Source organism: Phalangium opilio, unplaced genomic scaffold, assembly GCF_054372755.1.
Source record: "Phalangium opilio isolate 3A_F unplaced genomic scaffold, DU_Popi_V2 ptg000014l_1, whole genome shotgun sequence".
In the NCBI taxonomy this organism is placed as follows: domain Eukaryota; kingdom Metazoa; phylum Arthropoda; class Arachnida; order Opiliones; family Phalangiidae; genus Phalangium; species Phalangium opilio.
In genome coordinates this window covers 4,794,565-4,822,085 of record NW_028324149.1, presented here as the reverse complement: position 1 = coordinate 4,822,085, position 27,521 = coordinate 4,794,565, and the positions used below count along the sequence as shown (strand labels likewise).

The 27,521-nt window shown below is 38.4% G+C and overlaps 2 protein-coding genes and 1 long non-coding RNA gene across 8 annotated transcripts; 2 read left to right on the top strand and 1 right to left on the bottom strand.

The window, feature by feature from the left end:
- Positions 1-5,224: 5,224 nt before the first annotated feature.
- Positions 5,225-10,749, top strand: LOC149705295 (uncharacterized). Of its 2 annotated transcripts, none has more exons than XR_016381595.1 (3): positions 5,225-5,686; positions 7,091-7,648; positions 10,660-10,749. It is a non-coding gene; the product is annotated as an uncharacterized LOC149705295 (long non-coding RNA). The 2 variants fall into 2 exon arrangements; XR_016381594.1 differs by having other exon boundaries at positions 10,323-10,749.
- A 4,955-nt stretch (positions 10,750-15,704) lies between these two features.
- On the bottom strand, positions 15,705-27,137 carry LOC149705293 (fatty acyl-CoA reductase 1-like). The gene is made up of 8 exons (XM_089865630.1): positions 27,002-27,137; positions 26,744-26,946; positions 17,213-17,258; positions 17,041-17,137; positions 16,931-16,974; positions 16,813-16,869; positions 16,640-16,753; positions 15,705-15,842 (listed from the first exon to the last, which is right to left on the bottom strand). The coding sequence occupies exons 1-2, from the start codon at positions 27,067-27,069 to the stop codon at positions 26,775-26,777; spliced, it is 240 nt and encodes a 79-aa protein (XP_089721756.1). The 5' UTR covers positions 27,070-27,137; the 3' UTR covers positions 15,705-15,842; positions 16,640-16,753; positions 16,813-16,869; positions 16,931-16,974; positions 17,041-17,137; positions 17,213-17,258; positions 26,744-26,774.
- On the top strand, positions 17,490-20,706 carry LOC149705294 (uncharacterized). 5 transcript variants are annotated; one of them, XR_016381583.1, is made up of 3 exons: positions 17,490-19,725; positions 19,805-20,011; positions 20,097-20,706. XR_016381583.1 is itself a non-coding variant. In XM_089865567.1 (2 exons), exons 1-2 carry the CDS (start codon positions 18,343-18,345, stop codon positions 19,233-19,235), a joined length of 822 nt encoding a protein of 273 aa, XP_089721693.1. In that variant the 5' UTR covers positions 17,490-18,342; the 3' UTR covers positions 19,236-19,326. The 5 variants fall into 5 exon arrangements, 2 of the variants coding, with proteins under 2 accessions (XP_089721693.1, XP_089721694.1); XR_016381582.1 differs by having other exon boundaries at positions 17,490-20,011; positions 20,097-20,273; positions 20,340-20,706; XR_016381581.1 differs by having other exon boundaries at positions 17,490-20,011.
- Positions 27,138-27,521: the final 384 nt, after the last annotated feature.

The window sequence follows — 27,521 nt, the reverse complement described above, 5'->3', positions numbered from 1 at the left end:
TGGATTTGCTGGGTTCACTGGCTGCCCGCAACAAGGTTCAATTGCTGTGGGTGCCAGGACACTGCGGATACCTGGGCAATGAGAGGGCTGATATGTATGCCAAAAAGGGGGCTGAGGCGGAGTTCTTCGGACCTGAGCCTGCGGTTCCCATCCCCCATGGCATCATTCGCCTAAGGATTCACTACCGGATGTCTGCACTTCAACTGCAGCTCTGGCTTGACATGGATGGACAGAGACGAGCCAAGGAATTTATCCCGGGTCCCTCCATTACTAGGGCAAAGGAACTGCTTGCCCTTACCAAAATTAAAATTAGGCTGGTTACCAGTCTCCTCACTGGACACTGCCGGCTGAATAGACACCTGCACTTATTGGGCATCGTCGATGACCCACTCTGTAGGTTCTGCCGGGAGGTAGAGGAAACCTCCTCCCATATCCTCTGTAGCTGGGACTACCTCGCGGCCATGAGGTTTGAACATTTTGACATGCATACTATGGAGCCTAACCAGTTCTCCACTGTCTCGGCAAATCATATTCTCCAATTCATCGAGGCGACAGGACTCTTCGCAGTCTAACCAGCTCGGGGCGCACAATATACCTTTGGTATCGGTGCTCGACGCGGCGACGCGTCACCCCCTTCAACAATACAATAAGGTCGAAGGTCTAATGACCTTGCTGTTCCATGGCTCAGTCTCTTGTCAGCACAGCCTTGTCTCGTTCGTCAATCCTACACAAAAAGCATAAAGTTACACTTCATTTACATCCCAATATCACGTACATGTGTCACACCTGCATGGTACTCTGCTAAAATAGGTCGTAATATCATCAAGAGAAACCTCATATATCATTACTTTGTATTTACCACATTTATCATTACCGTTCCAATCATCTCTAGGTTTCATGTTGTTATTTACCGACCTTTAGGGACACGTTTGAAAAGGGAAATTCACCACCGGAGTGAAAGGAGTTTCGTTAGTTGTAACATGCTATTGAATGGGATTACGACAGTAATTTTACGAGTGTTAAGCTCTCAACAAACGAGGGTGTAAAGTTTTCGACCACTAAAAGTGTACCTGGAACCATTAATTGTCTATGTCGTCGGGTTTTTAAGGCACCTAGTAATATTGACTGATGCACTTTTTGTTACTAACATCGGTATTAAGTTCGAGCTAGTTATATTGTTGCAAGATGAAGTAAACGCTGGAATACAGTTATTTCCATATATCCCCCTCCCCCTGTGGGCCCCAGGGGATGGTGTCAGAGGCCTTGTCGTGGCGAGGGGGCCCGAGCCTTGGCGCATTATGCCTGGCCGCGAACTGTCTGACACCGGCACGTAACTAATAGCCGGCATACTACAGCTCAGGGGCAATGGTCGACGTAGGCAAACGTTTAGTTTGGAATACAACATACGAAATGATGAATGTGATTTAGTAAATCCAGGCAACGAATAGTTCCAGGTATCATTTATATATTCCAAACTATTCAATGTCTAGTGAAAGGCTTATCCCACACGCAATTCGTAATCCTATCCTGTGGTATGTTACATTTAACAAAAATCATTTCACTCGGAAAGGGACATCCTGACCGTTTCGTTAAGCCCTACATGACTGATGTAGATGGGTTGTTACCATTCAAAGGCATAAACGTGTAGCTATGGTTGGTAACACGTCTTGCAGAATTAACACGCGGTTGATATAACACGATACCATGGATAAATAATGCGCTTGAGGAAATTTTTTTCACGCTATAGGATAGGCAACTCCCTATCTCGAGCGACAGCTTATTCTGTATATACAATGTTACTGCATCGGTTGTCAGCACGCGCAAAGCTATGTCTTTGTGTACGTACGCTAGCTTTGTACATGCTGGCAAGAGACGGAAAACTCGCGGATATTGAAATCCCGAAGATCCTAAACGTTTTTTGTCTCTTGACAGTACGTACAAGGCTAGGTTACAGAGAGCCCTTTCTTTGCGCATGCTGACAACCGATACTCTAACAGAGTATGTACAGAAAAAGAGATCGCTCCAGAGAGGGAGTTGCCTATCCTGTAGCGTGCACACAAATTTCCTCGCGCGCATTCTTTATCCATGACGATACTCATGAAAAATAAATAAAATACTTTACATTCCAGATCAATCAAGGCTTGTCTTATTCTCCTGCCTTCATTTAGCAGCTCATTATCATCATCACCATCACTGGCTTCATCGTTGTCCTCATCATCATCAAGGTTTCTTACCACGTTTGGATTTGGTACAGCTGCAATGGAATAGTTTTCTTTAACACTCATGTTCCATATATATAAAACTAATTAAAAATGTGTCTATTGAGGGGATTTTCCTGCATGATGACCATTGTGACTATTTTGAATTATTATCAAACAATAGGGCATGTACAATTGAGTTGTAGGAAATTAAAGGGCTAAAGGTGCGTTTTCAAAGGCGCGTGTTGAGGGTATTTTTTAGCGAGAAGCGGAACGAGCGATATTTGGTTTCTCGCCAAGAAATTTTCCTTTTGTCGCTATCGCTTGCGCTAGCGATACCTTTTTGACAACCGTTTTCATATGCTCGATAACCCTACATAGAGAGATCGTTAAGCCTAATTTTACAGTAAATGTTTTACATTCGTTTTCAAAATGATAAACATTTTAGCTGAAGAAAAACACCTATATCACTAAAATACGTACTATTCATCTCCACTTTCGTCGCTACTTCCATCGATTTATTCTCTTTAAATCTGTGTGGCGATAAGCTCCATATAATGTCTCTTTTTCTAACTAAATCTATCAATTTTTCTTTCTTTTCATCTGAAACCCTTTTATTCTCAGCTCAAATTAGTCATATATTTTCATTTATTAAGAATAGGTGATTATATAAAGTATTTGGTCTTGCTGAACTTGTTAAAAAATAAGAAATCGTCATCACAGTTGCGCGCGATTTTGCACGTGGCGTGAGTCTGCAGGTAGAATGCTCGTGAGGAAATTTTTATTTTAAGACTAAAACAAATTTCCTCACGCGCATTCTTTCCATGATCTTACTAATTTGAGCACGAGCGTCATTTCTCTAGACTAGAAACGTCACTCGTGACGATTTGCTATATTTTTCAATTAGCTCCTCCTACTTTATATATTTACCTATTGTTTACCCATTTTTATATTCACTTTTAAAACTCTGAATAATTAGGCTTAAAACATAGACTTTTAAGTCTCGCGCTGCACTTAAAACACGCGCCAAAGTTTTCGACGCTCCTATTGGCTACGAAAAACATTAAGCGAGAAAGAAAAACGCTTAGCGAGAATATCTAATTGAATCTGATCGGAGCGGGTAGCGATTTTGTTCCCCGCTCGCGGCTTTTACTCGCACCCGCAAAAAATATCGCGTTAATGAAAACGGTTGCTCGCCGAGCGGGTGCGAGAATTTTTCGTTTTTTTTTCGCTCCCGCTCGATTGTTACCCTCAACACGCTCCTTTGAAAACGCACCTTAAGTGTTTAAAACTTAGGAGTATAAAGGAGATTCATAGTGAATTAATTGGAAAATTGAAGACTAAAACAAACACTGACACATGACAAAGGAAATAAACGTGAACTAAGAGAAAAGGTAGATCACAGGGTTTCTCTCGTACAAAACTATACTAAAACGAAACACAGGCATTCAGTTGAGGACACGACAACTAAAATGAACGCGATAATTAAACGTAATTTACCGTCTTCTGCAGGCATTGCTTCGCCCAACAAGAAGTTGTGAAGGAGACAGCAAGCACTTATGATATCATTCACTTTCTCAGGCTTGTAGCACAAGACTCCTCCGGACGAATCCAAACATCGAAATCGCATTTTCAAAATGCCATTGACCCTTTCTATAACGTTGCGACCTAATGAACAAAAATGTTTACGTCAATGTGTGTGCCTTTGCAAAGCCTTGCTCTGTAGCTCCTGCTTTTAACAAAGAAACTCAACAACAAATTGGCACAATATTGAAGCGTTATATTACAGCCCTATATTATTTACGTAACAATGCGTAGATTAATAAACATCAATTACCTGACATGTGACGTTGGTTGTATCTTTGTTCATTCGGCGTTCTGGCTTGACGAAGGGGGGTCATTAAAAATGGCTGAAGAGGATAGCCACTGTCTCCAAGAAGATAACCTTCAGGCATTTTATGAGCCTTAAAATCTTCCAGCACGCCACAGAAACGCCAAATAAAGGCATCATGAGTGCCACCACCCCATTGAGCCACAAGATCCCTTATACGGGTTTCATTGTCACATATCTATAGCATGATAAAGAACTGTTAGTTGTCAGTTTGCCTATAGTTAGATAGTATATCATTTACCAATTGCACATTAATGGAATAATTCCCATGCCTATCAAGATGGGCATTGGGTTCCACACAGCTGGTGCTTTAATTTGGATATGGGTACAATCTATAGCTCCAAGAACATCAGGAAAGACGCACCTGGCTCTGAATGACGCCTGAAAAAGAAGTATTAAATTTTAGAATTGTGAAACGCAATCTGTCGTCTCAAAATAAATACGAACCTTGATAGCTTCCACTTCAGCATTTCCAGTGGGAAAGCGAATGTAGTGCCGCATTACTTCATTGATGGCATCAGTAACTCGACCAATGGATCTACTAACTGATGGTTGGCTCATTCCATGTTCATAGTTACTGGCAAGGCTGTGTTGGAAAGAGCCAGAGCCATAAAAAAGCAATGTCACCAACACTTCGTCTTTAACAGTAAGAACGTATAAGCCTCCGGTGCGCTCTTTCTCGAGTTCGGGCTTTAACATCTCGCACAGCTTCTCTACTTTCACCTTCGACATTCGATATTGGCGCAAAAATTCAGCGTCGGGTAACTTAAATCCATCTCCTCTAATTCTTCGATAAATTAACCGTTCCTCTTCTTCCAAAGCAATATCAGCTAGCAGAACACCACCGATCGCGGCCATTGTAGGAAAGAGAATAAATGCTGTCGTCTGCTTTCGGTGCGTTCAGCAATGAAATGTAACCGAAATCCCAAACTGGTTAACCGGGTTTTAAGGTTGAACGACAGCTCTTTCAGTGTAGAATTGTTTAAAATTCCCGCCCAGCATCTGCCTGTTTTTTCGACCTAGCACGTCACCAAGGTCGGTCAAATCGTGCAGGCACTATAAGGTTAGAGTATAGAGCCTGTTTTTGGAAGGGAATTTCGCGGTGGCTGGTTGGGAGGGTAGAGAGCGCGCGCCCCCCTAAGATGACGTAGTAGCAGGCTGGGAAATAAGCATAATTTTTAAACTAGTCCTTGGGACCAGTGACCCCCTAGTTTCCGAAATAATAAACTGGTCTCCAGACTGGTCCCCACCCTTGTTCTCCTATAGATTTGCAATTAATAAACTAGTCATTGGGACCAGTGACCCTCACGTTTTGAATAAAAAAAGTGGTCCAAGCTATTAATAAACTGGTCTTTGACCTGTAAACCTGTCTTATTTCCTAGCCTGCGTAGTAGTGTTCCACTAAAGAAGTTCCGCGCGACAGCAGAGAGAGAACCAGGACCGCCCTTTGGAAGCGCTTTTGAGTTTTGACTCGAGTTTCGCGTTTCAAAATTCAAAGTTTTTTTGGACGGTTGAGGCGCGTAGGAAGGTCTCCGGGTCTCTACGCACGGCGCTCCCCGAGGCCCGAGTCACCATGCTGCGTTGCATCGTCCTGCTGGTAAGGCTTAGATTTTGTAAGCATGATCATAGCCGACTTGTATTAATAAAGGCCTATAGGTAGGAAGCTACCCATGGGGCGGCATACCAATTTTTTAGCGACCGCTAGATGTCGCCCTTAGGGGGAAAATTTTGTGGCGGGAACTTCAAAACGAATGAAAATGAAAGCTTACTTTTTGCCTTGAGGTTGGGGTTTTTTTTGTTGAATAAAGTAAGGCAGTTTTTTCTAGAAGTAATAAATTTACTTGATAACAATATATTTGTCTTTATGTTATTAAAGTGCGTTTAGTAAAGTATGTTTTCTACTTTTCTATCTCAGTACAATGTAATATTTTCAAAATAAGTGTTTTGATTAGTACCTAACATATGACATTTTTTGAATCACATTACAACTTTGCATATTTTCGGGGTAAGGGTTTTTATTTGTACGTTTTGACTGTTTCTTCAACGTCACTTATATCTTTGGCATAGTTGATCATTAGGAGTTTGACAAGCTTATCTAACATAATATCACATAAATTAATATATACCTATTCCTCCCCCATTTTCAGTGTCCCACCAGACCCAATCGTTTCCGCAGTTAAGGGGCGTATTTCTCTCAGATTTCGTATCCACCCCCATTCCTTGCCCTAAAATACCCCAGTAATGTTTTGGTAAATATAGGCATATTCACAGGGTTGGCCAAATTACATGAACCTCAAATAAAAAATTATAATTACAAATCAAAAGTATATTAAATTACAAATTATAAATCATCGTAGGATTTGTATCTGATTTTGTCAAAGAACCCTTAACGTTTCTACCTCGCCAAAATATTTAAGGTATTATAAAGTATGCAATAACGCAATAAGTTACTAAACTTTTTCAATCCTACTGTGATATGTATATATTAATTTATGTGATATTATGTTAGATAAGCTTGTCAAACCCCTAATGATCCCCCGAAAATATGCAAATTTGTAATGTGATTCAAAAAATTTCATATGTTAGGTACTAATCAAAACACTTATTTTGAAAATATTACATTGTACTGTGATAGAAAATTAGAAAACATACTTTTCTAAACGCACTTTAAATGAGATAAAGACAAATATATTGTTATCAAGTAAATGTATTACTTCTAAATAAACTGCCTTACTTTATTCAAAAAAAAAAAAAAAAAACCAACCTCAAGGCAAAAAGTAAGCTTTCTCCTATTGGCATTTTCATTCGTTTTGAAGTTCCCGCCACAAAATTTTCCCCCTAAGAACGACATCTAGCGGCGGCAGATCACGAAGGCCATTGCCAATATCAGAAAAAAAACCGAGGATCACCTATAGGCCTTTATTTATACAAGTCGGCTATGGCATGATAATCATTTTGTTTTAAATAATTGGAATTGAAATAACAAAATTTAAAATTATAGGTTTTTAAAATGCCGGGCTACAACTGAGCAGTAGTTGGTTGTGTGAACAACGTCATGAAAACCAAAAACACCGGCGTTTCTTATCACAAGTTTCCTGTTGAAACGTGGGTTCGTAAGAGGTGGATAGAGAAGATTAAAACAGACAAAATTAATACAAAATACTCGAAAGTTTGTTCGTTACATTTCGCAACTGAAGATTTTGAGTCTGATTTTAAATCGCAACTTCTAAATATAAAGCCTAGAAAGATACCTACCGAAAATACCCGAAATAGTGGAACACTATGACGTCACTAAAGCGAGAGAAACTTTCTACGGAAATTTTCTAGGGCGAACGTTCCGAATGCTCTCCCGTTGGCACGTCACAGAATCCAAAATAGTGACGAAAGCGTTTCCGCCACTCAGAAGAGAGAATCCAATTTCGCTCCGGACCAATGAGCGAGGAGAATCCAAGGGGGCGGGGAAGGCTAAGCCTGCAGAATACGGCGGCAGAGAAACTTATGTTAAAGTGGATGTGTTACAAACGATGATCATGATCGTAGAGTTCATTACTTACGATTGGTAAAAAATGAGAGGGGATAGAAAGACTCCTTTATTAGACCTACAAATGTTATTAATAAAAACTGTCTTTGTACACAAATACGCGAAAAAGTAAGAGATAAGTGTAGAAAATTAATTGTTTGAAGTAACAGATATTCAAATTTTCATTTTTGAAGACGTGATTATAAAACATCAATTATTTGAAAAAATTTCTTATCTTAGTTTTTTTCACCAAAATTCCTTAAGTAAAATATTTTATCCTTAAACATGTGCATCATTTTAAAAATAGAAAACGTATGCATTTTATTTTCTTTTTAAAATTTAGAGTTAGTTTGAGTATTCGGGCCTATAAGGAGAATAAAATGGGCAGAAAATTTTTGATAGCAGACAAAATCAAGCATGAAAACTTAACAAAACGTGTTCGTTTATTTTAAAGCTTTCGAGGTTCCAAAAATTGACGTGTTGTATATCTCTCAAAAGATCACGATCAAGCTACAGATCCTTTTGACTCTAATAACTACATCACAGTCAAAGGGCAAATGTAATTTTCGGTTCGCAATATTTTCAATTTTGAAATATAAAAATAAATACTTCTAGCTCTATTTTTCAGATATCCGAGTATTTGAACTTCCTCGAAGCAAATGTTTCTCGAAAATAAACAGTAGTATCAAGGTAGTTTCTCTGAAATTTTTGTGAAAAAAACTAAGATAAGAAATTTTTTCAAATAATTGATGTTTTATAATCACGTCTTCAAAAATGAAAATTTGAATATCTGTTACTTCAAACAATTAATTTTCTACACTTATCTCTTACTTTTTCGCGTCTTTGTGTACAAAGACAGTTTTTATTAATATCTGTAACTTCAGTCTTAATATGAATTAAAACTGTTTAGAAACTAGTATTTTAAAACGTATACTGAAAAGCAATCGCTCCATTTAAGTCTTGTGGTGTTGCGCGTTTATTAGTTATCGCGTTTGAACTTGATTGCTTCAACGCCCAGTCCAACTCAAATTGCCTTCCCGTCGTCTTCACGTGCAAAGCACAGTGGATGCAATAATACAAATAGATTCCGAAGACTTAGGCTAAAAAATTATTACGTAGACCTGTGTACAAAAACAATCTATACACCTGTGCACAAACATATTCCATAGACCTGCGCTGGGTGACCACATTTCCCAAATTTTATAATTTTTCCTATTTTCGGATGTCTTTCTATTAGTTCCTATAATTTCGATAATTTTCCTATATTTTCCTATTTTTTGAAATTGTAGATATTTTGTGCGCTCTCACTTTTGGTTTTGTTATATATCACCAAAGCTATGGAAGCCTCTAAAAATATTTGTCAGGGAAGTCTGTGATGTTTTAAAGTTATAGCATATGTTTCTAAGATTACGTTCCATAAGTATGACACTTCCTATATTTCGAAATGCTAGAGACTTAATGAGAGCTAGTTCGAGAACGACGCGAGAATTGACTAAACGCGATTTTCTACTCCATCTTCCTATTTAGTCTGTACTAAGCCTTTGACAGGGCCTCATCAGGCGTCGCTTTACGAGAATCTATGACGTTTCATTTACGTCACTTCGAGACAAGCTCTCGGTTTCCAGTGACAAATTTATGTAACATATCTTACGATCTTATTGTTATAATTAAACCAAAGCTCCTTTGTAAATCTTGGCTTATTACTTTCAAAGCATTTGCAACCTATATTTTGCTATTTTTTCAAGAGTAGTTCTCTTGTCTCTACCTGTTTTTTAATTATACATCTATATCATAAGTTTATAAGATATGTTCCATAAGTATATCACTACCCATACTTCGTAATGTTAGAGGCTTAATGAGAGCTAGTTCAAGAACGACGTGAGAATTGACTACACTCGGTTTTGCAGTCCATCCTCCTCTTTAGTCTGTACTAAGCCTTTGACAGCGCCTCACTAGGCGTCGCTTTACGAGAATCTATGACGTTTCACCTACGTCACTTCATGACAAGCTCTCATTAACGAGTGACACACTTATGGAACATATCTTATAAACTTATGCTATATCTATATAAATTAAATTCCTGACTGACTGACAGACTGACTGATAATCATCGCCCAGCCCAAACCGCAGGCCCCAGAAGGCTGAAAATTTGGAGGAACGTTACTCGTAAGTAGTAGGCGCGTACTAAGAAAGATTTTTCCATTCCGCCGCCATCTTAATAAATGGCGCCCAGAAATGTAACAAATCTTCTCTTTGTAAGAAAGTCCGCGCGTTTAAACCGATTTCACAAATATTTAGTACACTGGATTCCTGTAACCTATAGACGGGCTGAATGGTCTTTCGGGATCGATTTGTTGCCATCATTTTTAAATGGCGGCCAGATATTTAAAAACCATTCTTTATAGAATGTCTGCGTGTAAAGTAATAAAAAATGTCCCGACGAGCTGATGGGCGACGCCGAGTGCCTTCGCTCCTAGGATGCTACAAAAATATTAGTCGAATCAGTAAAATGCACCCATACTTGATGGAAGTTCTTACTACACTCAAGCGATGCCGCGGGTAACAGCTAGTCTCCTATAATTTCCTGTAAATCAATTGTAAATTTTCTATTTTCCTATAACTATTACAAGGTTATTTGTGGTCACCCTCAGTGCAGAAACATATTTCGTAGATAACATAGACTTGTGAAAACACATGTCATATAATTGTGTAGAAACAGATCCCGTAGACTTGTGCACAAACAGATCCCTTAGAATTGTGCACAAACAGATCCCTTAGAATTGTGCACAAACAGATCCCTTAGAATTGAGCACAAACTGATGTCATGGACTTGCGCACAAAATGATGTCATAAACTTGTACAAAAAGAGATGTCATAAACTTGTACAAAAAGAGATGTTATATACCTGTAAACAAAAAGATTCCATGGACCTCTGCACAAAAAAATTCCATACCCCTATGCTCAAAAATATGCTCAAGAATATCTCGTACACCAGTGCACAAAAATACTGCATATCCATTTGCACAAAAATATCCCGTATCCATTTGCAGAAAAATGTTCTTTAGACCTGTGCACAAACAGATGCAGTGGCCTTTGCAAAGACAGATTCCTTAGACCTCTGCACAAACTGATTGAGTAGGCTTGTGCACAAAAATATTCCGTAGACCTGTGCACAAACAGATACCGTAGACACGTGCACAAACAGATACCCTAGACACGTGCACAAACAGATACCGTAGACATGTGCACAAACAGATTCCGGATACTTGGACACAAACGGAAGTCACAGGGTTGTGCACAAACAGATGTCATAGACTTGCACAAAAATACATCATAGACTTGTGCAATAAGAGATGTCAAGGATATGTGCACATCAGATTCCACGGACTAGTGCACAAACAGAAGTCATAGAACTGTTTCCATAAAGATTCCATACCCATTTGCACGAAACGATTCCATACCCATTTGCACAAAACGATTCCATAGACCTGTGCACAAAAATAATCCATAGACCTGTGCCCAAAGAGATTCCATAAAACTGTGCCCAAAGAGATTCCATAAAACTGTGCACAAAAGATTCCCTAGACCTGTGCTCAAAAAAATATGCCGTAGGCCTGTGTACAAACAGATGCCGTAGACCTGTAAAGAAACAAATTCCGTAAACATGTGCACAAACAGATGCCGTAGGCCTGTGTACAAAAAGATTCCGGAGATCTGTGCACAGATTCGGTAGCCATGTGCACAAACAAATTGCGTAGACTTGTACACAAGTGGAAGTCACAGGCTTGTGCACAACAGATGGCATAGACATGTTCAAACCAGATTCCATAGTTTTGTGCACAAACAGAAGTCATAGACATGTGCACAAAAACATTCTATAGACTTGTGCACATCAAGTTTCCATAGACCTGTGCACAAAAGATTCCATGGAGATGTGCACAAAATATTTCATTGAACTGTGCGCAAAACATTATATATGCTTGTGCACATAAAGATTCCTTAGACCTGCGCGCTAAAGATTCCATAGACCTGTGTACATAAAGATTTCATACCCATAGCACAAAACTATTCCATAACAATTTGCACAGAAATATTTCCTAGACCTGCGCACAAAATATTTCATAAAACCGTGCTGTGCACAAAAATATTCCATTGACCTATGCACAAAATATTCAATTGGCTTTTGTATAAACATGTGACATAGACCTGTGCACAAAAACATGCCTTGGACCTGTTCAGAAACATTCCATACCCCTATATGCTCAAAAATATTCCACACTCATTTACACAAACATTTTCCGAAGACCCGTGCACAAACAGATGCCGTAGACTAGCGAATAAACAGATTCCATAGATTTGCGCACAAATATATTACGCAGACTCGTTCACAAATAGATTTCACAGACTTGTACACAAACAGAAGTCACACGGTTTTGCACAATCCGATGTTATAGACTTGTGCACAAACAGATGTCATATGCTTGTGTAAAAAACTGATTTCATAGACTTCCTCAAAAAAGAGATGTCACCGACATTTGCACAAGAGATTCCGTAGACTTGTGTACATAAAGATTCTTCAGACTTGTGCACAAACATATTTTGTAGACCTGTACACACAGATACCATAGACTTGTGCAAAAATAGATGTCAAATATTTGTGCAAAAACACATCCCTTAGACTTTTGCACAAAGTGATGCCATAGACTTGTGCACAATCATATGTCCTAGACCGGTGTACAAAACATTCCACGGACGTCTGCACAAAAACATTGCATATACCTGTACACAAAAATAATCTATGGACCTCTGCACAAAAACATTCCATATCCCTATGCTCAAAAATGTACCTTACCCATTTGCACAAAAATATCACGTTCACCTGTGCACAAAAATATCACGTACACCTGTGCACAAAAATATCACGTACACCTGTGCACAAAAATATCACGTACACCTGTGCACAAAAATATTTCTTACACCTGTGCACAAAAATATTCCAAATCCATTTTCACCATAATATTCCGTACACCTGTGCACAAAAATATTCCAAATCCATTTTCACCTTAATATTCCATACACCTATGCACAAAAATATTCCCTACACCTGTGAACAAAAACAGTTCGTACACCTGTGCACAAAAATATTCCGTACAATTGTGCATAAAAATATTCCGTACACCAATGCATAAAAATATTTCGTACACTTGTGCACAAATAGAAATCACAGGCTTGTGCACATAGAAATGTCGCATACTCGCGCAAAAAGAGATGTTATAGACATGTGCACATCAGATTCCATAGAGTTATGCACAAACATTTTCAGTGCCCTTATGCTCAAACAGATTTCAAACCCATTTGCACAAAAATAATACGTAGACCCGTGCTCAAAAATATTCCGTAGACCTTTGCTCAGAAAGAAGTCACTCGCGTCTGCACAAACAGATGTCATAGAATTGTGAATAAACAGAAGTCATTCGCGTGTGCACAAACAGATGTCATAGAATTGTGAATAAACAGATGTTATAGACTTGTGCACAAAGAGATGTTATAGACTTGTTCACAAGTAGGTGTTATAGAATTGATCATAAACAGGTCTTATAGACTTGTTCACAAACAGATGATTTAGACTTGTGCACAAACAGATGCTTTAGACTTGTGCACAAACAGATGGAATAGACTTGTGCACAAACAGATGTTTTAGTCTTGTGTACAAAGGGATGTTTTAGACTTGTGCACAAACAGATGTTTTAGGCTTGTGTACAAACAGATGTTTTAGACTTGAGCATAAACAAATGTTATTGACTTGCGCAAAAAGAGATGTCATAGAAATGAGCAAATCAGATTCCATAGACCTGTGCACAAACAGAAGTCATAGACCTGTGCAAATAAAGATTCTTCAGACTTGTGTGCACATAAAGATTCTTAGGACTTGTGTGCTCATAAAGATTCTTCAGACTTGTGTACACATAAAGATTCTTCAGACTTGTGTGCACATAAAGATTCTTCAGACTTGTGCACATAAATATACCATAGACCCATGAACAAAAAATTCCATAGCCCTGTGCACAGAAGATTCCATACTCCTATACTCAAAAGGATTCCATGCAGATTTGCACAAAAACATTCCGTAGACCTGTGTAAAACAATATTCCATAGGCCTGTGTAAAACAATATTCCATAGGCCTGTGTAAAACAATATTCCAGAGGCCTGTGTAAAACAATATTCCTTAGGCCTGTGAACGAAATGATTTTATACTCCTTTGCACAAAAATATTCTGTAGGTCTGCGCTTAAACAGATTCCGTAGACTTGTACACAAACAGATGTTATAGTTTAGACTCGTGTAAAAATTTAATTACCTATAATTGGTAATTATCTTTAATTGCTTATTTTGTTTAATTATCTTTAATTGCTTATTTTGTTTAATTATCTTTAATTGCTTATTTTGTTTAATTATCTTTAATTGCTTATTTTGTTTAATTATCTTTAATTGCTTATTTTGTTTAATTAAGTTTAATCTGTACTTCGCAACTAAATTAGTTGGACGCGCAATAGTTATAATGACAATTAAACTAGCTAATTGTCCTACCAATTTGATTATCCGCAGTAAAACGACGTAAGTCCTGGAATGACTTTCTTTATTACTTAACCCAAGCAAAAAAGTCTTAAGTTCCACAGTTTAAAGGTAAACCACGTAATTTGGAGCAGGTACTTAAAACTATTAAAAACAATACTTAAACTTTGTTTTTCTTAATGAAACAAAAACTGGCGCCCACTTTAGAAATGGGGCTTTCATTTAAGACCGTTTTCAAATCTATCAAACGTATAGTTATTTTTGTAAGGGTAGTTACAAAATGGGTAAGTTTGGAAAATTTCCCATGTTATTTCTATGGAGATTCTCTAGTTTTTCGCCAAAATCTGTGATTAATTTTATGGAAATGAAAACCACCCTTAGCAACTTTATGCTTTATAAAATAAAGTATTAGGTGGATCATCTTGAAATTTTTACCACATATTAAGGGCCCGGATTTTAGTTCAGTAGGAAAATTTCGAAACAGTAAACTTAATACGAGAAAAGTTAAAACCAATCCAAAAACCTTCCTTATACATTAAAGCCGTCATCAGGCCTTATCTAAGGGAGCTACCGCTCCCTTAGAATAAGCAACAATGAATTCATCCAATGGTATTTTCCCTTCTGGTCTCAAAATGGAACAATTTTTTCAATTTGTCTGGCAAGCATCACGGAAGAAGCTCCACACCTCTCTTTAAACTCTTTAATATCATTGTAACAATAAATTTCACCGGAACCACCACTAATTTTATTTAAACAAAAGGGGTTAAAGTTTCAAAGTTTGCATTAAAAATTTAAAATTGAATTTTTTTTCTATACTTTGCTATCACCGGGATTTTTAACATTTGGGCTATTTGTTTAATTTCTTCATTTCTGTTCTTGTGTTGAGGTCTCTCTTCTTTTCTTCGCCCATGAATGGCTATAGCGGAAACAGCCGTGCTTTCAATGACCTTCGCTAGTTCTGGGAGCACGGCAGTGCTCCCTGCCGTGCTCCCAGCCAAGTCGAGCACTGACATCCTTTTCTCGAAGCAACTCGTGGCACTTTCAAGCCCACTGTAACTTCGTGATGGGTTCAGTTAGAAGTCTGAAATTTTGCTTGCCGCGAGGACTGTCAATCCTAGCTATAGTTTCCAAATTTCAAGTTCCTACCCTATATACTTTTCGAAATATCGCAGGTGAAATTTACCTTATTTTGTCACTCACTCACTCACCGATCATCAAAATTCTAAGGTACTTTTATGGGAGATAGAAACTTAAAATTCATGATTTAGTTTTCATTTATTTTATAAAGCACAGAAAAATTAAAACATCCCGAAATTTTTATAAAATTGTTCTTTAGTTCTTTATTTTAAAACTAGATGGCGCTGCCGTCTTTTCAACAGAAATAGTGTGTGTTCTTGATGAAAGGACGTAATGGTCCAAAGTTAACCGAAAGTTAAATATATATTAAATCTAATAGGAGTAGTAGTTTAAAAGAAATGTGTCGTAACTGATGCTACATTCTTATATTAGGATATCGCGTACAATCGTTATTGCATATTCTCTGCGGGTCGAAAGGGGTAATTCAGCGTAAATATGGACAAACGTTAGCGATTATATTAGCAAACGAAGTACCACGAGAGGGTCTTGTTTTAATATAACTACCGAAGTATAACGAGAGGATCTACAAAAAGAAGTGAGATCCTATGAAAAACATTAACATGTACAAAAATGGGCCAAGCCTCGCTCGTGCCCTCTCCGCCGTAAAACGTTCTGAGATCCCATGTAGAGCCAAGCCTGCCTTATGTTCTTATTCAATCGCCAATAGAACAATTATGTCATAAATTAAGTCCTTTTCCTAATTAATAACCAATATTCTTTGACTCTATCATTATTATACATCTTTGTTCGTATCAAAAATATCGTGACTTGGCAAGCGCAGGTAATTACCTTATAAACGTGTACATAAGGTTATGCATAACTCGCCTTATAAACTTGTACATATCGCCTCGACCATAAACGATTTAGTGAATATCCCCTCGACCATAAACGATTTAGTGAATATCCCCTCGACCATAAACGATTTAGTGAATATCCCTTCGATTTTTTTAAAATCGGCAACGATTTAGTGAATATCCCCTCGACTTCCTTTTAATATTACTTACTTGCGATTGCCAAGTCACGATATTTTTGATACGAACAAAGATGTATAATTATGATAGAGTTAAAGAATATTGGTTATTAATTAGGAAAAGGACTTAATTTATGACATAATTGTTCTATTGGCGATTGAATAAGAACATAAGGCAGGCTTGGCTCTACATGGGATCTCAGAACGTTTTACGGCGGAGAGGGCACGAGCGAGGCTTGGCCCATTTTTGTACATGATAATGTTTTTCATAGGATTCATAGTTTCTTCTAACTAAAAATGATCATTATATAAGTAAAATTGACTTCAGTATCTATTTAAATTTAACATACACAAGGAAGCAACCGGATTTTGCAAGTTATTGGCATCTTGGTATTTTTAACAAGAGTGGTCAAAATCTTTTCTACTTTTTCAGGATTTTTTAGCAAAGCAGCTCCCATACCACCCTAAAATTTTTAAGTATTGTTATTTAATGTTATTTGTTTTTTTTTAATTAATTTTTTACTTTGAGAATTCTTTAGGACATCCCATATTTATATCTATTCCAGCCACATCATTCTGCCTGTTAAAATGTTATTTTTTTTATTTATTAGTTTATACAAGTGATGAAAATATATACTTACACTTTTAACGCTACTTGTAAGGCACGTTCTGGGTTGCATGTTCCCTATATTATTACGAATGCTTAGTAAAAGTTTAGAGAGATTGTTGTAAAAATTATAAGGTTTAATACGTTAACATTTGTAAAATTAATTGCTTCTTTTCATTATCACATGTTCGGAAGACTATGTTTTGATCATCATCAACATAGTCAACAGTACCCAAAACATCTAGAGCAATCGTTTCATAATTAAATTTTTTAAGTGGGGTATTTTTAATACATATTAATTGAACAAGTAGTTTACTATTTTCAATTCTTCGGCATTTTAATAATCGGTAATCAATCAGTTCCTGCAGGAATACATAGATTTAGTACTTGGAATCTTTAAGAGGCCATAGACCCCACACAAATATCTGATTGACTGTGAGGGGAAGCCATAGTTAGACCCGTATATATATCTATGGTCGAGACCTAACCGTTAAGAGACCCAAGTGAAACTAAAATTATCAGGCATAAAGGATAGTGATCATCTGCGTCATTGTAATGGAAACGAGGTGTTATGTTGTGAATGTTATTAAGTTTGTTAACCCTGTTTAAAGTCACAAATTATGGGAAAATCAACCACTAATATTTGGCGGTACTTTAATAAATCTACTAAAGTTGGCAAAATAACTGGAGAATGTTTTAAATCTTTAAAAGTTAGATAAATCACGGAGCTTCTATTTACAGGGAGAGGAAACTCGGACTTTCCCCCCTAGCCCTTAGCGTACCTCGGTTCTGCGCAACGCTTTCGCTCCTCGCGCGCACCCCGAGCCCATGTAAACAAAGTCTGACGTCATTTTCTTGGTGGAACTTCAATTCCTTGCCATTAAATGATGATTTGTACCGTGAATCGCTTCTGTAGCTACGGTATACACATTTCTCCTCATTCCCTCTAGTGCAAACTATTAGCCTGGAATCGCAGTCCATTCAAAATTTAAAAATTAAACCTTTAAAACACCAAGGCTTATGCCTTTCAACGAACTAGTGAAGGAGGCCATCTTCGTTGTTTACATAGGCTCCCTTTTTTGCCAGCGAAAACCGAGGGGGGTTAAATATGTGCCCCTTTTTATGGACAAATAGTGTCTACGTTTCCTAAGAGCGTTTACATTACTAGAGGGGGATGAAGTTTCCTCTCCCTGTAAATAGAAGCTCCGTGGTAATACCATGGTTGTTTGCTCTTCTCACTTTAAAAAAGACGATTATAAAACAATTCCGCAAGAACATAGAGGTAAGACACTTGCTGGAGTAATAAAATTTGTAGTAGTTTTAATTCTACAATTCTTTAACAGATCAGTTCAAATACCCACCGCACCTAAGACCTTTGGCAATTCCATCCCAGAATCTGCCTATTCGTAAACATGACAGAACTCTTTGAAAAATAAAAACGGGGGAATGAGTTCAGATGATGGTGAGAATTTGAAAAATCATTTGTTTGCGGATCATGATCATCAAGTAGAGCAAATTGGTGTTAATAACCAACCCGATGACATAACTGAAAGTGAAGAAAATGGAAACAGTACTCGACTACGAGACACACCTGAAATTTGTGACACTGATAACAGTTCCTTAGAAAAAGGAATTATGGTGAACACATTAGAAGAACATAAATGTAAAGTGTCAGCTAGTTGCGGAATTTTGAAACAACAAACTGTAGTAGCTTTGACTGGAATTCAGTCAATGGAACTTTTTAATGAAATAGTTAAAATTGTTAGTGAAGAATATCCTAGTAAAAGTCCACTACCTGTAGCTGACGGAATTTTACTTACACTAATGATACTTAAACTTGGTATTTCATATTCCGCTCTCGGAGCTCTTTTTGGTCTAAGCCAGCAGATAACTTCTAGTTATTTCAAACAAACATTATGCAAGTTAGCGACTGTCTTGGAGTCATCAGTTACATGGCTAGAGAAAGAAGAAATTGTGGAAGCTATGCCGCATTGCTTTAAAGAATACACTGATACAAGAGTGGTATTAGATTGCACCGAGGTATCTGTTGAAAAACCCAAGTGTTTAAAATGCAAGATCAAGACTTATTCTCACTACAAAGGGACCAATACTGTAAAAGTACGCGTTTGTGTAGCTCCATCCGGTGTGATCACCATGGTGAGCAGAGCATATGGGGGAAAGTCAACAGATAAACAAATAACTGAAGAATGCGGGGTCCTAGAACGATGCATACCATACGCAGACGCCATAATTGTAGACAAGAGGTTCGCTATTGAAGATCTTTGTAACGAAAGAGGGCTCAAACTAATTAGGCCACCTTTTCTAAAACGTAAAGCTAAAGGTCAAAAAAATAAAAAAAGGGAACAATTCCCTAGAGAAGATGCTTTGCTTACGTCAAAAATTGCGTGTGCTAGGGTACACGACGTGGCTAAAAACACTGAATTAGGATAGGCAATAATTGTATACACTGTACATGATTCTGTTGGTTAAAGGTACAATGTGATAATTGCCTCATATTAACTATGGGCAATTTTAGCTATGGAGATATTGTAACCAAATATATCTGGAACAGAAAGAGGACCATGCCTATCGAATAAATTGCCAAAAGGTGAGCTCCCCCCAACGGGGGCGCATTCGCCGAATGAAAGAGAGAAACTTTCGAAATCATACAGCTAGTAGCCAGTGACGTGCGCTGCTAGTAACCAGTGACGTACTGTATATTTTTTGGTGGTATTATTATGTTGGCAATTTTATCTGTCTCTAAACTCCGTTAGCTGTGATAAGGCTAAGAAGATTGTGATTTTGGTAGTACATAAAGTCGGCTTTCAGGTCTGTTTCATAATCATCAGGAGTAAAATGATGGGAAAATATTCTAGCATTTTTACTTGAAATTGATTGTTTCATAAAGCAAGTTGCATTTACTTAAGCAAGAATGTCTGATAATGTTATCAGAAGGGAATCTATGATAAGACACATCTTGAATTCTGGTTGACAAGAAAGTTGTTTGCCTTATACAAATCCAATACCTAATTACCGATAAGTTTAAGCCTATGCTTTGCCCAAATGTTGAAGTTGAACCTGATATTTGAATAACACATCAGCATCTGAGCTCAAGGTCCGTAAAACCGCAAAAGCTCTATGATCTGAGCTGATCCCATTTTGAAATTTAACTTATAATAAATAACCCTTTCGGATAAAAGTCGTCAAGCTGCCGGTAGCCCGGTACCTTGGCCACCGGGCGGCGTGCCGGCCCGTGAATCTCGTCGTAATCCCTCTCGCCTCGTGATTGCCGTCGCCGGCTCGCCTCGGCTCTCCACAAAAAAGCTGGACTACATTCGGGTTCATGTTTTCGAACGCGACTACTTATTCCTAAACAAGTTGGGAAAACCAAAATATTACCTCTCCGAGTCAAGAGGTCTACTAATACAAACTTATTTACCTAGATATGGAATTATTTCTCTTTTTTGAAGTAAAAATTTACGAAATATTGAAACAGTATTCCAAGCATAGCGAATAATACAGTAAAGCAGACGACATTTTACATCCAATAAGGTTAAATCTTGGACACATGGAAATCAGTCAATGGGGAAAAGATCAGGAAATGAAGTCTACGCTTCAGCTGTTTACCGTATATTCTGATAGCTACACTCACAACTGGTTTGCAGTGTAAACACTATCGTCTCGTCTCACCTCATCAATATTCTTAGTTTGCCAACATGAATGTTAACGTTAAATAACACCAAAGCTATATTGTAGCTAGACGCACTAATAGTCAATGCGCATCATAAATAAAGTAAAAAGTCTGTAGCTACTACCCGTTTACCATTAGCCCTTTTACTAACCTAATTGCAACCATAATCTTTTCTTCTATTATAAAATCTTAACCTGATTATTTAAGAGTGTATTTAACTTTCGGCTCACTCTGAACCGTTGATGTCTCTTCATTTCAGACACGAAAATCAAAGCCCAAAGTTTACTTCACCTCAGGCCTCAATTATTTACTCTTTGTTTCACTAAGCCTATTGCGGATGTTAAATAATATACCCGCCGGAGTCTAGGTCTTAGTTTTCTTCATGAAATCACTAAACCAAGGATTATTCTATATACAGATGTAGTATAGCTTAAGTAATATATAAACAGCCATTTCAAATAACAATATTTAAAGAATCTTTGGAATATCAAAATGAAACAGAGATTTAAAGCTACAAAAGTACTAAATGCATCATAATTACGAAAAATACTTCCACATATTCACTTTATATTATGGAAAAAGGGAATATAAAGGTTCTGTATGATTTCTTAACACATCAACACAAGGCTAACTGGTAACGCGACGCACTAGTGTAACAATGGACGGACACACACAGACAAAAACATAGACTGCTTTTTAACTCTTTCCGTATTAATTTTGAGTTGAGAAACAAGATTAACTTTAATATGTAAATAAATATAATTATTTTTAATTATTTTAATCTTCAATAATTAACATTAATAATAGTTAAATCGTTTAAAATAAAGTTATACGTATTATCATCTCAAACTTTGCTAATATTGACGTTTAAAGTGAAGGGTACCCCTCTTGCCCGCTTTCTTCAAATTTTGGGGTATATATACGATTCGTTTCCATTATAATAATAAGGAAAAAGCGCAATTGCGAAAACCTTTGGTGGCGATCCCACCTTAGGGAGGCTAGACGTTTCTCGTAACCTTAGCTGATCGCCGCGTATATCCTAAAACCAAACGATGATAATGGAGTAGAAGCCAATGAGACAGATTGGTGTCAATGTGGAATAGACGGAAGACTAGTAGATGGTGGTGTTAGAAGCCAGAATGTACAGACTGGTGTCCAAGTGGGATGGACAAAGACCAGAAGATGGTGGTGATTAGAAGCCAATATGTACAGACTGGTGTCCATGTGGGATGGACGAAGATCAAAAGATGGTGGTGATTAGAAGCCAGTAAGTACAGACTGGTGTCCGTGTGGGATGAACAAAGACCAGAAGATGGTGGTGTGAGAACTCAAGTAGAGGAGCCATTTCCGTGACTGTGAAAGCAGTTCGGAAATGGCGAACACGTTTGCTCCGATTTGGAAACTGCGAACGCGGTCACGTGGGTGTAACAACAGACACACACACAGACAGACAGACAGACAGACAGACAGACACACACGATCGTTACAGAACCTCTCCGTGACATACGTCACTCGGAGAGGTAAAAATCCGTAGCCAACTACGTCACGCGGCAGGGAATACATCGTTTTCTTGCCCCCCGGTGATTTTGAGAATTTACCTTTGTACAATAAGGCTTTATAAGCTAACCTAAATATAGCTTTTGCGATTTTACGGACCTTGAGCTCCCCCTTCCCCCAAAAATATATATCGAAACTAGGTCACAACACGCTAAATTTCCCCAGTCCATAATAGCTTAGCATCGAAACTGTGGGGTAGGACGTTTTAGAAAAGGTGTACGGTATTTCGAAATCCAATTTGATTTCTTCGGATTTCACTTGATTTCAAAATTTGATAAAGTCCGACGGATTTCATCGAATTTTGCGATTTTTTCCCGTGATTAAGACGGATTTTGGGATATTTCCCTTGATTTCGTCGGATTTTGTAATGGATTTCGTTTTTTCTTTACTGATTTTATGATTTCTTTACTGATTTTAAGATTTCGTTGCTGAATTCGGATTTTTTTATGGGATTTCGAAATCAGCAATGACCGACCCCTCGATCGAAAACACAGCCAATGCAAAGCACCAACCACGCACTATAGGTTGTGTCCCGAAAAGTGGCTTGGCCCGGCCAATTAAGACCATTAAGTACGCCGTGATTTAATATCGACCCCCCCCCCAACCTTTCCCTGCGTAATAATGACTCCGATATATCTTAATTAGATCTAGAATAGCCTTACGCGTACGTGTACGCCTAAGCACATACACTACACTACAATTCCAATAAATGTATGGAGGAAGAACAGGGTTTATACAACTTTTCGAAGAAAACAAATTTCCCTGAGTTTTCCAGGTTTTTCCCGTATATGGAGTATCCTATGGAGCAAATGTTAACGAACGAGAGTGGTGGGCAAATAGGACTATTACATACTCAGAGGGCATCCCCGTATCTCTATTAGAACCAGAGTTATAAGCCTTCAAAGTATAGTGTAATGTTAATCCTATGGAGGGTATGTTTGTTTACTTTTTGCTTAATTACTCGGCCCCTGTTTGTCGTAGCCCTACGTTTTTAGTATGGTTGGATGGGGGTCAAATAGGACTATAACATAATCAAAGGACATCCCCGTATCTCTAGTAGAACCAGAGTTATGAGCCTACAAAGTTTAGTGTAATGTTAATCCTGTGGAGGGGAGTATGTTTACGAACATTTTGCTTAAATACTTGGCCCTTGTTTGACACAAATTTCCCTGATTTCCCTCAATTTTACTAAGAAATTTTAAATTTCCCTGAGGTTTTTGTCAACTATTTTTTTCCCTGATTTTTCCAGGTTTGTATGAACCCTGAGGAAGTATGTTCCAAACACAAAAGGACACGCAATTGCGCTACAGAGAAACTAGGGAAAGTTTCAAGATGATATACCTATAGTTATTGAATATATTCAAGATGGGTTTTATCGTAGAACAGAATTTCAAGTGACTCAAATCAGGGATATTAGATGTATTAAATTAAGAGGCATTAGAATTTTAAAGGGAGAGGGAAATTGTGGAAAGTTATCGGCGTGTGCCCTGTGCTATCGCCTTATTTCACACGCTGGAAATAAGGGTAAGGTAGAGCATAGCCAACTCAATCACGTAGGGGTAAGAGGTTCTATTTAGCAGACGCCATGCACTAAACCAATGGAGGGTGGTGCAGTAGTCCTTGATTATTTTAAACCCTAATTAAATGTACTAATTATAATTTGTAATAAGAGATCATAATTATTTTAATTTGAATTAGTTTTATGTTTATAATAAGACTGTTCCTTTAAGGTTACTTAAACTATCCCTTTAAGAAAAGACAAAGGGACATTATAAGATGGAGGCTTATAAAACAAAGAGCTACTGAATGAGGAGGTCGTTCAGGTATAGGCTAAAGAATGACGGGCGGTGCAGCTAGGGATTACCGCATTACTGTCTGTGTAATGGTTTTCCATTATTATAGTGAAGGATAAGCTTACGAGCTCACAGGTATGCGACGTTACAGAGAAGACAGTTCTACAGAAGATGCATGCGTCATGGACTCATGGCTGCTGATAAGGATTGCAGTCGTTACCGAGGAGGATTTGCCATCGAACTGTAATGAACATCACTCTTCTTATAAGGAAGGACCAAAGAGGAACTACGTTATACCTTTTACAAAAGGTGCCATGGAATTACAAATACTGAATTATCAGTCTTGAGTTTATTAAAGGTTTAGAGCTTAAATTATTACTTGATCTAAACCCCTCTAATAAAACCATTAAGTCATAATAGAACGTCAGGTCATGATGTAACACCATAAGTTCATAAGATATGTTCATGTTCCATAAGTTTGTTTAATTAATCTCTGGTAACTTAGAAACTCAGCTTGTAATTTTGAAGTGAGTGAGTGAGGTCATAAGGTCATAGATTCGAGGATGTAAAGCGAGCGATGGGAGCCTGGTGAGTGGGGCGCTGCTGTCAAAGGCCTAATTAGTAATGCAGATACTAAATAGGAGGACCTAGATGGAACTTGGTCCTGCATGCAAAAAAAATTAACCACTTGCACAGAGTGTAGTAAGGACTTCAATTGAGTTCTCGCTTAATTGTCGTTCTCCTTCTCGAACTAGTTATCATCTCGAGCTGCTGTAAGTCTCTCAGTAGCATTACTTAGCATTGAAAGTGACATACTTATGGAAGGAACAAATCACTTATAAACTTATGGTAACACCAATTTAACTAGTGCCCTATAACTAGAACGATCATGTTGAGGATAATATGGAATTAAACTTCCTCTCTCACTTGTTTTTACTTTTGCGCTCCTTGAGAGCTGCAAAACTATTAGCTGGTCACCTTCCGGCTGGGAACCTATACCCCCTTTCTTCCCCAGTTTTTGGTGTGACCTTCTGCACCATATTTAAAGTCCCCCGTATTTCAAATTTCCCGGTCAAAAAACTGCATAGACCTAGGTGGCTTCACAAATTTTATTTCAAATTAAATTTATGTATCGTGATCCCATCGCAGGTAAAATTTGGGTCTCTGATAAAATACTCGACTCCGTTCAAGATACCAACTCCTTCTTTAACTCTCCAAGGATTTTAAAAACAATTACATCTGGATGAAGACCCGCTCACACGCCATTTAAGAAAGCAGCTTAAACTTTCAGATTCAAATTCCCAGCCTACTTGTTCAATGACCATGTCAAGAGTGCATTATTTGTTAAAAATAATACTGTGTTACAAACAAGTTGATTCTACATTTCGAAAAAATGCTGATTTAACAACGTTTCTGATAACTCGTAAAATCCTTCAAGGTCAGTTTCTACTACGTCAGGCCGATCACGCGTACTTTTATAAAACCAGTCTCTTTGGTACGTGCACTGAACGCCCCCTGTGTGACGTCGACAAAAATAGTAAACCAATGAGTAAAACTATCAGCTGCCCAAGCAATTTTACGAAGCGCAGCTAGATGGGCAACTCCCGTTTCAATCGAAAAAATTATGCATAAGGGGTTTCATACCGTTTCCCCCAGTGTTGCCAGGCCGTTGGTGAGTCAATAGGATGCAGAGTGAAATCCTAGCAGTTCAGTTTCACTCAGAGCAACCTGACTCGCAGAACTAGGGCCTAACAACACCGCACTGAAGTTTAAACCGAGAGAGGGGGAAGAACTTTCCACAGCCCCTTTATTGAAAACTATCAATGCCGCGCCAAATTGGCAAGTTGCTGTCTGTTCGTGTAACCGCGGCTTAAAAATAAATTCTAGATTTATTGGTTCGTCCAGGGACACCAGCTAAAGGAAATTTGTTGACTCCGTAATTTTTAGCACGGGTGTCATTTATATGGACTCTTTGCTTTAGGCGAGATTGTCACGCCTAGCTTCCTTCCAAAGTAATAATAAATGAAGCATAATTACTTTATAGTATTTTGAAAAAACCGAGGGGCCAGACACTGCGAACGCTTAACCCGGTTCACCCTGCAAAACCGCCTTTCAAATCGCTAGCAAATGAACTAATGCCCTATTACTAAGATAGCCAGTGAGAGCTCCTTTTGAGACCCTGTACTTGAACTCGAAACTTAAAGGACAAGCTCAGGTAACATAATATTATAGCCGCGTCAAGCCTATTTTATTCAGATTCGCGGGACATTATTAGTAGACTCGGGAGTCTCGGGCGCTCGCGCTTGGCTTCCGTCGCTCTCGAACTAGCTCGAGTAAGCCTCTAGCATTACGAAGTATAAAAAAGCACGAAGAACTTATATAATGTAGCGAGCGGCGTTGCCGGCAGTTAGATGCATTCATTAGTATATTCGTTTCCAACCAAATATTACATATGGACAAACAAAAGCCGCAGTTGGACCAGCAGGTTCTTTTCTGCCTTTGTATTTCACTCAAATCTGACTAACAAGTACTAGGCCTACAAAATAAATGGAATTATGATTGTTTATATTCCACAGAATGCTGTCAATAGCCTAGATTTTGAATTACCAGGGATAGATTTAATTTGAGAAGTAGGAATGGAGAACAGAGTAATATTTGGACGCGCGTCAAAGTACCGGACCCCCTTCCACGGGACGGAGGGGGGGGGCGTATGAAAGAAGAGGCGGAAGGGTCATAGCGATAGAGGAAAGAAGGAATTACGTCACTATTTTTCGACGTCCCCGTCAGCAACGTCATCAAAACGTACCTGTTTAAGTGAGCCAATAAGATAAAAGATTCTACGAGGAAATCGGCTGTATAACGGGTACTGGGTAGACAGTTTCTTCGATCAGCGGTTTCTGGCAATTCGAGTACGCTGTTGAGACGTAAACGAAAGCCAATTTCTCGTCAAAAGCTTGAAAAAGCTCGAGGACATTTTTCGTCCCGATGAAGTTGATGGCCAGGGCCTTTCTACAATAATTCAAGGGATTAGAGCGCAACACGCTCTCGAGTAATAAGAAGTAACTTGAGCGGTTCGTTGAACTTTGTGGTGGCGGCCAAATGGAAGACGATGGAAGCGTTTCGCCGTAACATCTCCCTGTCCGACTCGGACAATCCGAGTCCCTCTTGCGAGACATCTCCCCAGACGGCAACTACCTTGGACAGGGCTTCCGGTCTTTTCTCTCGAAGACGGTCGAAGACCTAAACGCGAGCAGGCACCACCACCACCACCACCACCGTCCGTTATACGCGCGTCTTACAATTAGGGTTGAAAATGCGCCTTCATACCTTCAATTGAGCAGATTTTTCAGGCGATCTTCACCCACTGGATCGGTGGCTCTGGAACCTTTGGGCCGAATTAGAACGTAGGCGTTCTTGACAAGAGGACACGAATAGAAAATCTTCTCCAAAAAGATCTAATCGAAATGAAAACATCTTTTAATCGAAGTACAATCGATGGTGGCCGAGCGATAACGCGTCACTCTATCGGCATTATCGCGAGTGAAGGGATCAGGTTACCCAGAGTTGGGAAAGATTATGATTTT